Source organism: Girardinichthys multiradiatus, chromosome 22, assembly GCF_021462225.1.
Source record: "Girardinichthys multiradiatus isolate DD_20200921_A chromosome 22, DD_fGirMul_XY1, whole genome shotgun sequence".
Classification (NCBI taxonomy): domain Eukaryota; kingdom Metazoa; phylum Chordata; class Actinopteri; order Cyprinodontiformes; family Goodeidae; genus Girardinichthys; species Girardinichthys multiradiatus.
The window spans coordinates 35,240,467-35,253,956 of record NC_061814.1 but is presented as its reverse complement, the minus strand read 5'-3'; the positions used below and the strand labels follow the sequence as shown (position 1 = coordinate 35,253,956).

At 38.7% G+C, this 13,490-nt stretch overlaps 1 protein-coding gene across 4 annotated transcripts in view; it reads right to left on the bottom strand.

The window, feature by feature from the left end:
• Positions 1–13,490, bottom strand: part of zmp:0000000755 (phosphofurin acidic cluster sorting protein 2) — a 63,450-nt gene that overhangs the window by 22,178 nt on the left and 27,782 nt on the right. For all 4 annotated transcript variants that reach the window (XM_047351301.1, XM_047351303.1, XM_047351302.1 and 1 more), the window contains exons 2-6: positions 13,375–13,462; positions 6,906–6,995; positions 3,602–3,727; positions 1,462–1,624; positions 538–629 (exon numbers count right to left, since the gene is read on the bottom strand). In XM_047351301.1, the coding sequence (XP_047207257.1) occupies positions 538–629; positions 1,462–1,624; positions 3,602–3,727; positions 6,906–6,995; positions 13,375–13,462 (559 nt within the window). The remainder of the gene's footprint in view (positions 1–537; positions 630–1,461; positions 1,625–3,601; positions 3,728–6,905; positions 6,996–13,374; positions 13,463–13,490) is intronic.

Here is a 13,490-nt window from a genome sequence, read left to right as displayed (position 1 = left end):
ATGAGCATTCTGGCTGCTTCTCTTATTAATGTTCTCCTTGCCCAGTCTGTCAGTTTAGGTGGACAACCATGTCTTGGTAGATTTGCAGTTGTGCTATTGTACCTCCATTTTCGGCTGCGAGATGTTCAAGGCTTGGGGTATTTTTCATAACCTAACCCTGCTTCAAAACATTCTCCCTGACTTATCTGCTGAGTTCCTTGGTCCTATTTCCTAAAAAGATTACTTCTGAAGGTGATTGCTCATACTGGATTTTAGTTAGGGGTTTTTGGGGCTAAATACAAATGCACATCCCACTTTTCAGATTTTTATTTGTAAAAACATTTGAATAACTATTTGACAGTTTCCTTCCACTGCACAATTATGCATTTGTGTTGGTCAATCACATAAAATCCAAATAAATACACTGAAATTTGTGAAGGCTGCTGTAATATGTTTGGCAAGGCAAGAAACCGAAAAATAATTTGAACACTGCAGATATATCAGATTTCACAGAAGCCTGTAGCACTGTCAGAACCTGAGCATTTTTCTGGCACTAACCTGGGGATTAACTGCGTCATCACTGGCCTCCTGCTCCGACGAATAGCTGTCATCATCGTCCTCTGAATAATTATCCATATCTGGGGAGCGGTCTGAGGTCGGGGAGTTGCAAACACACACATGTAGATGTCAGATATATCGGTACAAGAAAGACCATGAAATATATTAGAAAAAGTAATAATTGAACACGGAAAGAAAAGTGTTTTATCTTATTTTTGAAGAAGTTCACCAAGAGCAAATTAAACAAATTAAACATACTGCAACGTTTTTAGCTCTTTTAACATTTAATAGCAATGTGCAAATGTGGGTAAATGTTACTAGACCTTTCTGAGAGTCTCAGTGTAAAATATTTTGACATTTTACTTTTCTTTAAAGACAAATATCTTTAGCTTAAAAGTTGTTTTTTATTAATCTGAAACAACTTCTTTGGACTTTCCTTGTCTGTGAAACATCCTGTTCCATGCCCCTAGGTAGGATGGATGCTATTAAGAATCAATGCATGGAGAAAGATAAACATCTTTTCTTCCCTCACAGTGTCACTCGTTTCATGCTTGGTGCATGAGATCATGTGTTATATATGAGTGGATCCTTAATAACAACCAGATCAGTGTCAGTATAATGCCACGGAGTCTGGACTGGACTGCGTATCACCCCAGTATCACTGTGCAGAAATAGAGTGGTGAAAGGTAATATTCCCTCCATCTGTTCAGGTCTCAAATCAACATTACAACCATAGCTGAAGAGAATAACATATCTCTGGCTGTGGGACACCCTTGGATTAATGGAGTTTATTCTGTTCTCAGTTGGGAAACTTGAGCCAGGTGAAAGGAGGGAGGAAAGAGGCCACAGCAGGGAGGACTGGTTATAGGGCTGAGGGCTGAAACATATTTGAATTTGGACACAGCAGGAGATGGCGCTGCCCACCTGAGGTTTTGGTCTTGCGGCAAGCCTGTCCACTGCCGTCCTCGTGGTCAATGGGCTGGCTGGAAAGAGAGTAAACGCTGATCTCTGCCACACGCACTGGGGCCTCCTTCACGTTGCTATGGAGACCCAGAATCTGTCCCCCGTCTGTTGGGTGTTGCATCACCTGAACACAGTGCAACATTGAGACCAGGCATCCGATTTACAATCCAGGCTCTTAGTGAATGTGTGCATGACACTTCCTTCCCATAAAATGGTTCTTGGTGTTTGAAAGATTTAAGTTATCTACTTAAAGATCTCTGAAAACTACACAGAATCTTTGACCCTATCTGATACCATCACTGTGTCCATTTTTTTTAAAGTACTTATGAAACATGCTGAAACAAAAGCAGGAAATAAAAATGAGTAAATTTACACATTCATTGCTGATAAAGAGATTAACACAGGCTCTCTTAAACCACTGCATTTGCAGAGATCTGGCAGTTAATTACAGTATCTGTAAATATATCTTTATCAGAAACACAACTACCCTGGCTAAGTGACCCAATCCAATCTGTGTCACCATTCAACCCAGAAGTGCAACAAAGTTTTAACTAAACAGTTTTGAATTAGATGCGAAAGGATGAGCTTTTGGTCTAAGCTCTATCTGGGGGGTGCTTGGAATATTTCAGCTGACGAATCGCTGAACAGGGAGCAGGCTCATTTTGCTCAACCACCAGCAGGGTCCACTTGAACTCTCCAAGCAAAGCCCAGTAAGCTACTTCCTCCCACACAAGGCTTCGATGGTTTCAGAATGGAAGCACAAGAGGGTTTGCTCTACAGCAGATGACAACGCAATTACCCTAAAGGGTCCAATAATGGCCAATTTAGCTTTATTCATAAAGGTCTGTGGGTTATTATCCTGCAGGAAACACAAGAGAGAGCAGATCAGCTGAGTGGGATTTTAAAACACTATAATGCATTAGTCTTGTTTTCAGATGCCAATCAATTTCTGCCTCAGGGCTGCAGCATGAAGACTTGTCTGCAGGAGAACTGACAGCAATTACTAAATGATTGACAACACCCATGTTATTCCAAATAAATATAATGATGCAGATCATGTATTTTTAATTGCAAACTTCACAGTAGCTTGCAAAAGTATGCACACCTCTTAACTTGGTTCACATTCTATTATGTTGCAACACAAACATTATGCAACAGACCAACACAAAGTAGGGCATATCTGTAGGACGGTCGGCTTCCCGGTCTCTGATGAAACGTATCCCCACAGCATGATGCTGCCACAAAACTGTTTCCCGGAGGACACGGTGTGTTCAGAGTGATAAATAATGTATAGGTGGCACTATTTACTACTGAGGCACACTGGAATTCTTCAGGGGTATCAGAGTAACAAGGGCATGGATATTTTTGAAGATCATGCATCCTTTTTATTCCACTTTACAATTATGCACTAATGTGTGTTAGTCTATCACATCATATCCCAATAAAGTAAACTAAAATTTAGGTTCGTATGGAGTTAAAATAAGAATACTGAAGGCGTATGAATATTTTTGCAAGACAATGTATCTCCATTTCTTCAAAACCGCCAAACTAATCTCAATGAGGAAGAAGAATTTTCATTAATTGGTATCTGTTTTATGTGGACTAATTCCAAGCCATCAATCTCTAAAACATGCAGGCATGATTATTCTGTTGTCGAAAAGAGGCAATTCTGTAAAGAAAGCATGATATCACAGCACCCAAATATGCTTATTCGGTCAGAATTCCACCACAGCATTTCCAGATGGGGTTTGGATCAACCCTCAACAAGTACAAAAACGTAAATCTTTTTCATTTCTTTTTCAAACAGACAACCAGCTCAAGATTACTTGAACAGTCTAGCATTGCTGAATGCACTGGGATTTTTTATTTTTTTTTAAAGAAAAGCTTAAATGAAGCAAGCACCAGATGGTCGATCATTTCACACAGCACTGTCTGATGAGAATGAATCACAGGAGCCCATTCTCTCTGGCAACCAAAACAAGGTACAAGGCTTTCATAAGCCCAGAACAAAACAACATGTTTCTCAACCAAAAAGACTGACAATGACCCATGAAATGAAATAAAGTGAGTGAAAGCATCAGCCCAGATGAGCAACCATTACCTCGGCCATATTGATTACTCCCACAGCCAATGTTTTGTAGCCCAGGATGGTTCGATTTTTGTAACGCTTCCGTCTCTGCAGCATGATCTGCAGTCTGTTGGCATCCCTCTTAAGAAAGTGCGGGTACTGAAATGAAAAAGAGGAAAACACATCACTCACTTTAATATATTTATTTTGTCTATGTAGTTTACAGTTAAAATGTGATGTGATTTTTAAAGAGGAAGTCACCTATTCAAACATTTAATTCTTCACTAAAAATGATTAGCCCCTTTTCCATTACAGGGACATCCAAGCATTGTGGCACAAATGTCCCAGAGTAATTTCAGTTTCCCGGGCCCACACTTTCTCGGATAAAAGGTTCTGGTCTGGGATAGGAGATTACCCCGGGATTGCTGAGGGGCGGTGTTATGATTTCAACTCACCGGCCACAATTAAGAGTTGTGTGTTATTGCTGTTTTCTTCTTTATACGAGATTCATATTTATACGTACTTTTAAAATTACTATGTGGTACAACAACACAAGCAAAAAAGCCAGTTGTGCATTTTTCATCTTGTTTTGGGAACCATTGGCAGGAAACTGACTTCTTGGTCAGCTTTCCTTGTTTGACTCTTGTTTTCTTTTTACCCCCATTGCACCAGTAAGAGCAGAGTGTGAAGGGCCCATATGTAATTAGGCGGATTTAAATACATTTTCTGCAGCCTTTTAGAGCAGTGGAACCAGAAAGCACACAAATTACTCAAGCTAATGGATTTTCAAAATTATAATCCAGAGTTCGATTCATTTTTCTCCCACTTTTTAGATGTTAAAATGTTATCTGATGCTATATTCTGACCATTTTTATGACCTAAAGGATTATATTACATTAATGTATAACTGATTAGCTGTACCAGAGTGAGTGCAATTGCTAAGGAAAGCCCACATATACATTCTTGAATGTATGCAGCTCGATGTTCTCTGTAAAGTTCAACGTATTTGCTACATTTTCCTCTGAGCAAATGTTTTGAGAAACTAGACAACTTGGACTATGGCTGAAACGATTCCTCGAATAACTCGAGTACCTCGATTTATAAAATTCCTCGGGGCATTTATTTTCTGCTTCAAGGCTTCATTGAATTGTGCTTTACTATTCAGCGCAATGTTTTTCGCCCGGATAGGTATTAAGTGTTGAGTAATTCTCTCACTTCCGCCAATGAGCTGCTGACCAGAGCTGCCGCATGAACGCTAAGGGATATTAGCTGCAATGGAGGAAGGAGGCAAGGGGAAAGACTGAAAGCGTCAAAAGTGTGGGATTACTTTAAACTAAACAGAAAATAAAACAGTGCAGTGCATGCACTGCAAAATGGATTTGGCATATCATAACAGCGCGTCCTTGATGTTGCAAGACCTCAGCTGCAAACACATATCATGTTTATTTTCCCCTTGCAATCGGTGATCGTTAATGCAGCATCTGGGATGTTATACATGTACAAGGAAACACATTTTGGCAAACGTTATGTACTCGCTGATCAAGAAGAGTAACGACATTATTCGTAGTGGCTACCTGGCAAGAAGAAAAGAATACGAAGCACTACTGCTAGTGTCTGACATAACTGGAGATAAAAGCACAGCAACCGATGAACGGCTTGAGCTAAAAACCGTGTATTTGTTGATGTGCTTCAGCCTTCATTTATGAGATACTTAGATTTAATATTGCTAGTTAAAATTTGTAGCATTTGTTTACAGCTCACAGTCAAAATAACTTATTTGCAAACACTGGACCAACATAATAATAATAATATAGTCTTAATTAAAATATGAATAAATGTTTTGCTCAGACATATTAACTTATTGCTAACATTACAAAGATCACATTTACTTTTGTAATCTCTAAAAACAATATGCAAGATTTAGATTCTTCTGTAATGCTAAAATGCTTGTATTTAATGCAACTTAAAATGCATTAATCACTTATTTACTTTTACTGCAACAGGGTCATCAGTAGGGGTAAACTATCCCTTCACAAAATTAAATAAATATACAAGTTTTTTTCATACGTCAACCTTCAGACTGAAAGTCTAGTCCAATATCTGTAAAAGGCAGCCAGTGTTTACTAATATGCCTTAATAATTTTTAAGTTAATGTGAAATGTTTTATTTCTCATCTGTTTTTGCAAAAGAACAAGATTTTTTCATATTTCAGAATTAAAACTAAAAGGTGATGTTTGAATCTTATTGCATTTTAAGCAATAAAATGTTATTTAAAATCAAATTGAATTTTTAGTTGCATTTTCTCTTTCATATATTTCTCCTATAGTAAGTTGCCACAACAAAACATAATTCTTATTCGATTACTCGATTAATCGTCAGAATAATCGATAGATTACTCGATTACTAAAATAATCATTAACATCAGCCCTAACTTGGACTGGTGTTTAATTGATAAATGTTGTACCTGTGTGTGTTTAAGGCAGCCTTCAGTGTCCATTTTATTTCATCCTGTGTCGATAAAATAACATCTAAATGAATAACATTAACAACCAGACAAACTGACAAATAATACACACAGGTAATAAAAATAACCATGGGTGAATTGGTTAGATGGAAATGTTGCCGTCTCATAAACAGGAAGATAATTTTCCCTTTGGAGCCGGCACTCATGAATTATAGAAGTTCTATGTTAGTTTATTTTTAGACCAATCTCATATATTTATATTCATAGTATTAGAAATATTAAAGTGGTTTTTGTTTGAAAATACAGAAATAATAAGGGCTTCTGTATATTAATTAGGATGAAATTATCTTGAACTGAATTTGAATTTAATTATAAGACTGGATTATATAAAAAAAAATGATACAGGTAGGAACTGGATTTGTTTGTTGTACTATGATAGTATATATACACTACATATACTTACTAGAATTAGGGGCTTCTTTAACTAGTTTACACTGATTCTAGTCATGCTGGCGGTTGAACATATTTATGCAATCCTGGTGGTAAAAAAAAAACAAAAAACAAACATAAAGCTTTTGATTTTTGGATGTAAGTAAGTAAAATTGAAGTTATTAGTGGCAGTGCTAATCATTTACTATTTTGCAAAAGTCCAACAGTTTTTTTAATCTCCTGAACAATTAAGAAGCAGGTCATTTATGTTGCAAAAGACATCCTCGGCATGTGCACATATTACCTAAATTGCACACTGTGAATACTATGTGTAAAGCTGAAAGCAACTTTGGTATTAAAGTAAAAATGTACGACAGAATTTAGCCTTTTAAAGACACAGTGCCATGTTTGTGAGAACTTGCAGTGGAATGCCTGAGTGCTTGCCTGTAGTGAGAAGGTGAGCTCCAGATCCGTCTCCATCAGTCCGCTGGGAGGGAGGACGTACTCGTTTGATCTGAGAAGACGCTTCGAGCCCTGTGAGACAAAGTAAATGTTAACACTCGGCTCGCTATTGCTAAAGATAAACTCTGGGTTCTGATAGAGGACAGTTTTTATTTAAATGTAATCCATTTACTCCAGTAGGGCATATGATGTGGGATCTAGAAGCCAACAACAGGCAATGAATGTTTACTTAAACTTAAATACATTTATGGGAGATTTGCTGACAGGTGTTGCTGAAAAGTAAATAAGCCTAAACAACTTTAAAATAAAATAAAACATATCTTTAAACACGACACATCCTTTCAGACAGAAGTGACCAAGTCTGGAGGTCTTTTTTTAGAACAGGCCTGCTCCACATTCACACATCCATTCGGATTCGCACCTAGCCGTACCCTAGAACAAACAGTCCTCAACTCTATCACTTCTCTGTAGAGAGCACTTTTTCACTGAAGAAGAAAAAACTCTTTTGTTTTGAGAGATTTCAATAAGCAGCAGCCAAATCTTCAACTAAATAATGCTAACTATTGCTGCCTATATTCTCCGTTGGAGAAGCACACCCACTGATTCAAGTTGCTACTTGAAACCGCATTAAGCTTTCTTATCTAATGACTGCCATTCTGCGTAAAACAGACTCATCACCTGAGCTAAATCTGGGAGATGGCTGCTTGAGGATTTAAATGCAAGTGGTCAGCAGTTTCTTCCTAACAGAAGCCGAACAACACACAGCGTGTCCCTAGGCAACCTCTCTCAGGCTTTAACATGCTACTCACATAGTTACTTTTGAATTACAGATTTCATATTATGGCAAGAATTTTATGCCAGGTTTGTTGTAAGCAGACTTTCGTTGTGCAACACATCTGGCAACACTCCAGTGAGAGTATAAAAACCTCACAAATATACCAAGCTTAGTTCATATATCTGGTACACATCCCAATTAACTTCCTCGGGGATAAAGTCTTGAATAATGATGATGTAATGTAGAAGTAGGTAACTCACATCTTCCTTATACTGACGATTCTTTATTGCTAACCAGTTTGCTTTAGTGCTAGGCTACTGTTAGAATCTGTTTTGATAGGTCTCATTGACAGTTCGGGTTGTAACACATTTTCGATGCTGTTCCAGTTCACTCTAAGTAGGAAGACAGAGGCAGACTAATTGCTTTTATTAAAAGCAGAAATATATCAATCTGTGCAAAATCTCAGTCTTAAAAGTCAGTTTGGATGCAATATATGGTAGAATGCTATATTTTAACCCAAATGCAAGCAAGTTTTTGGCTTACTTTCACTGGCCTTGATAGCCACACTTAATGTATGACTGTAGAGAGATGCTAAAGTCCACAAGGAGTGGTGTAGGGCTGCACGATATATCATTATTAGGATCTCAGTGTAAACATGCATTCTGTGAAGAACTACTTAGACTGCAATAAATGTTAAATAATTATTTAGGCACCATTCATTCAGGTTCTCATTGCCACTAATATATTCAGTTACACTAGTTTTTTTATTGCAGCATAAAAATATTTTATGAGGTGATGCAACTAAAACATTTATTCTATGCCGAAAAAGCAGACGTCAGCCAGAAGATCAATAAATAAAATTTTGTTATGAGATGGAACTAATGAATCGGTAGTTTTCAACCACCTATTAATATGAATTTTATACATTTTGCATTTTTGATGGTGTATCAGTTTTTTTTGATGGTGTATCAGTTTACACTGATTCTAGTCATGCTGGCGGTTGAACTGTATACAAATATTTTGTACACATATTTATGCAATCCTGGTGGTAAAAAAAAAACAAAAAACGAATGGATGTGTGAATGTGGAGCAGGCCTGTTCTAACAACCTCATGTTGCTGGGTTAATTAGTGAGGCTATCTGCTGCTGATGTCACAGATATAAAGCTCGCCAACTGTAGTTTCAACACATCATTGCCTTTATAAGAGTGATGGGTCTTTTTAAGTTCTACACTATGATTTGTTTTTATGTTTTTCATGATCGGCAATATTTTACAAATAGAACAAATGTGTCTTTCTTGTAAATAAGGGAAACATATAGTAGTCTTCTTTCAGCCTGCTGCCTGGCAGTGAAAAGTAGCAGGCAGGTGAGGGGCTGCACAGCTTTATGCCATGCCGTTTGAAAACCTTAACTTCTTAAATCGTTGCCATACCTGGATACTGGTAACGGATGAATTCATATATCTGTTGGGTTTCCTTAGAGAGAAAAACTTTTTAACTGATTTGAATAAATAACTGAATCTGACTGCACTGTTAGATAGTTAGGATTAATTGGAATGTATGTACCTAACTTGAAATTTGTATGATACGATTGAATTGACTTTGTGAAGTGCCTTGAGACTACTTGTGTTGTGAACTGGCGCTATATAAATAAAACTGAATTGAATGTAGATCACCAAACTGAACAGCAGGGACAAAACAAATGTTTCCTAGCAGAATTGTGCAGGCCTGCCTCTAAAATCTTACCCAATTACCAACGAGCATGGTGGAGCCATGTCTTCCCCATCCAAGCATTGTGCCGAGTCTTTTACACAAGTAGAGAAAAACGTTTGCATCAACTTGAGCTTTAGCTGCTTTTCTGTTGACTTGGACAGCAGCCTTTGCTTCCGACATGCATCTCTTCAACAATTCGTGAGCTTTTTTTAATGTAACATAGTAGCTCAAAATGTTTCAGATCAGGACATGGAAAGATTATTAAGTCCTCGACAGTAGCTGTGGTCCTTGTGTTGAGTACAATAACAACAACAAAAAAAAGAAAAAGAGGAAAAATCTCTGAGTCTGATCTTGTCACTATCTGCAGCTGCACAAAGAGGCCTTCTATGCTGTCCTTTCCCATGCTCACCAACTAGTACAATGAATCAAGACAAAAAAAAGAAAACTAGGTACTTTGAAACTGCACAACATGCAGTAACAATACACAGCCTTGGCAAGGAAAGCTTGCACTCAATGTCCTCAGTCCCTCTGCTACAGCTTCTACAACATCTCTCCGGGGCCACATGGGGAGGGAGGAGTGTTGGGCTTAGTTAGCAAAGCTTTCACCATGCAACTACCAGCTCGTGGAAAAATGAGTTCAATGTCACATTTCCTCCTAAGGTTATCTTTTTAAACACATTAAGACCTCTAAACCGAATCTCTTGTTTGCAGCAATGACAGGAAGTGCGTTCAGGTCACTCCAAGTGCTCGACGGGGAATTGTATTACAGAGGTTTTAAAGGAGTTTGGAGGCTTCTGCTTCCACCCAACACACCGATGAAGACATCCACACAAATATAATTGGATTGTATCTCAGCGTGCTGCAAGCCGAAGCGCTTTTGACAGCAACTTGCAATGAAATGAGAACTGCACGGCATTTGTATCGGAAACCATTGGAAAAAGTCTGCTTTAAACATGTTTAACATACTTGAAGTTATAAGATGCAAATATGATAAGAGACAGAAAATTATGTGCAGAGTAAACAAGATTACATCCTCATCGCAACTCTGCAGGCATGGAGACTATCTATATGGTAATCCATTACAATGGCTGGGTCTGTGCATGAACATGATGGGTCCCAGGTAGATGGAAGAGACAGTCACTGACTATGTTCAACAGACAAGCAATGAATCAAAACAAGAATTTTTATTATTCACTGTAAAAAAAAAAGCAAAAAAAGAAAAGCAATGTGATTCCAGGCATATTCCCAACTTGTTCCTTCAACTCCTCGCCGTCTGTTTTCCCCTCCTCACCAAACCTGCTGGAAAATGCATTTAACGCTCCAATTCCAGAGCTGCGCAAGCAGAGCTTTACTCAGCTGTCTTTGGGGCAGCTCAGCAGAAATGGGGAGATTTCACGCTCCAGAGAGAGCGTAGCTCATGGATAGAACCACACTTGGTAGGTCGCCTTTACCTTCAGGATGACTGCAGCAGACAGAATTGTGGCGATTTGCATAGTTACTCTACTTTTCATAAAGAAGGGGACAAAGTTGGTTAATTACATAAAAGATAAAAATGTTAAAATTATGTTGTCCTTTAAACAAAACCACTGTATATACAGGGGTTGGACAATGAAACTGAAACACCTGTCATTTTAGTGTGGGAGGTTTCATGGCTAAATTGGACCAGCCTGGTAGCCAGTCTTCATTGATTGCACATTGCACCAGTAAGAGCAGAGTGTGAAGGTTCAATTAGCAGGGTAAGAGCACAGTTTTGCTCAAAATATTGAAATGCACACAACATTATGGGTGAAATACCAGAATTCAAAAGAGGACAAATTGTTGGTGCACGTCTTGCTGGCGCATCTGTGACGAAGACAGCAAGTCTTTGTGATGTATCAATTGAACCAGAAACAGCGGCAGAAGCGCCTGACCTGGGCTACAGAGAAGCAGCACTGGACTGTTGCTCAGTGGTCCAAAGTACTTTTTTCGGATGAAAGCAAATTCTGCATGTCATTTGGAAATCAAGGTGCCAGAGTCTGGAGGAAGACTGGGGAGAAGGAAATGCCAAAATGCCAGAAGTCCAGTGTCAAGTACCCACAGTCAGTGATGGTCTGGGGTGCCGTGTCAGCTGCTGGTGTTGGTCCACTGTGTTTTATCAAGGGCAGGGTCAATGCAGCTAGCTATCAGGAGATTTTGGAGCACTTCATGCTTCCATCTGCTGAAAAGCTTTATGGAGATGAAGATTTCATTTTTCAGCACGACCTGGCACCTGCTCACAGTGCCAAAACCACTGGTAAATGGTTTACTGACCATAGTATCACTGTGCTCAATTGGCCTGCCAACTCTCCTGACCTGAACCCCATAGAGAATCTGTGGGATATTGTGAAGAGAACGTTGAGAGACTCAAGACCCAACACTCTGGATGAGCTAAAGGCCGCTATCGAAGCATCCTGGGCCTCCATAAGACCTCAGCAGTGCCACAGGCTGATTGCCTCCATGCCACGCCGCATTGAAGCAGTCATTTCTGAAAAGGATTCCCGACCAAGTATTGAGTGCATAACTGTACATGATTATTTGAAGGTTGACGTTTTTTGTATTAAAAACACTTTTCTTTTATTGGTCGGATGAAATATGCTAATTTTGTGAGATAGGAATTTTGGGTTTTCATGAGCTGTTTGCCAAAATCATCCGTATTAAGACAATAAAAGACCTGAAATATTTCAGTTAGTGTGCAATGAATCTAAAATTTATGAATGTTAAATTTTCATCATGACATTATGGAAAATAATGAACTTTATCACAATATGCTAATATTTTGAGAAGGACATGTATGCAGCTACAGATTACTCTGGCATATTATCTGATGCAGTGTTGGGTCATAGTGAATTTGTGTCACAAGAAGAAAACTTTACCTACCATTAAGTCAAGAAGAAGGTGAACAGGCAGCAGGTTTCAGCATTCATAGTTTTTAAAACAATGTTATAAATGTGGTCAGAATGCTAGGCTAAGATATGAACTTAATCCATCATCTAAGGTCATGAAGTGTGTTTGGAGACCAAATAAGTTATTTTAAATGAATGCTTGAATGCATGTAGGGATGTATCTATGACTAGATGCAGAAATGCATGTATGAATGGATGAATCAATCCAAGCAGGGATTGATGCATATGTGGGTGGATGTATGGATGCATACATGAACAGATAGATGAATAAAGGGGTGTACACATGAAGGGATGCCTTTATAAATGGATGGAACGTTGAAAAACATTAAGAGTGCCATATAAACTGCTAGGCTTGTTTCTGTGTTTGTCAGTGTCTTCCCGAAAGTCTGGCAGGCTGCACAGTTGACATCCGGCTTCTGTCAGTCAGGAGCGATCCGTCTTAAGTATTATACCACTTTTTATGTCTCCAAACAGAATTCCATGCTGAATCTGTAAGCTCGAGATCACATTCATTTTTCATAATATATTACATAGAATCCCCCCCCCCCTCCTCGCCAAACCATTGTGTTAAATAAAAATACTGCCAGTCTGCAAAGAGTAACCTTAAAATTAAAAGCTGGATTCATTGTGGTTTATTTTATATGCAATTACTGTTGCACAGATGGAATCATATTTCATTGTCAAAATCATATAATGTTTTAAAGATCAATGTTGCAAACATTGAGACAGAACAACACCTGTATGCACAAGCAATCAATGCAAGATGCACAATCCGTCTTAAAGGTGCTAATGCTCCTGCTTAGAGTGGTAAGCCTGCCTGCCACCTGAGTGGATGTAAGGCCCTGGGGCTTTCAGCACAGCTAAGGAGGGTTTTATCAAGCAGCAGGATTAGGTGAATGTCTCATCATCAGCGAGGCCAACAACATACAGCAGGAAACAGACACACTGTGAAGCACCAGGTTCAGACTGAGATACAGTACACCACTTTCAAGGGTCTTGAAACTGAACCTTTTCTCATCACACAGAGGAGGTTACGTTACCAACCTGAATTTTGACGGCTATAGAAAGCGAGTTCAGCTCTTTATCCAGTTCTTTGAGGACAACCAGCTTCTTCAATGTGAGGCTGCACAGCCTGTGGAAAACAACGAACAAGACAAGCA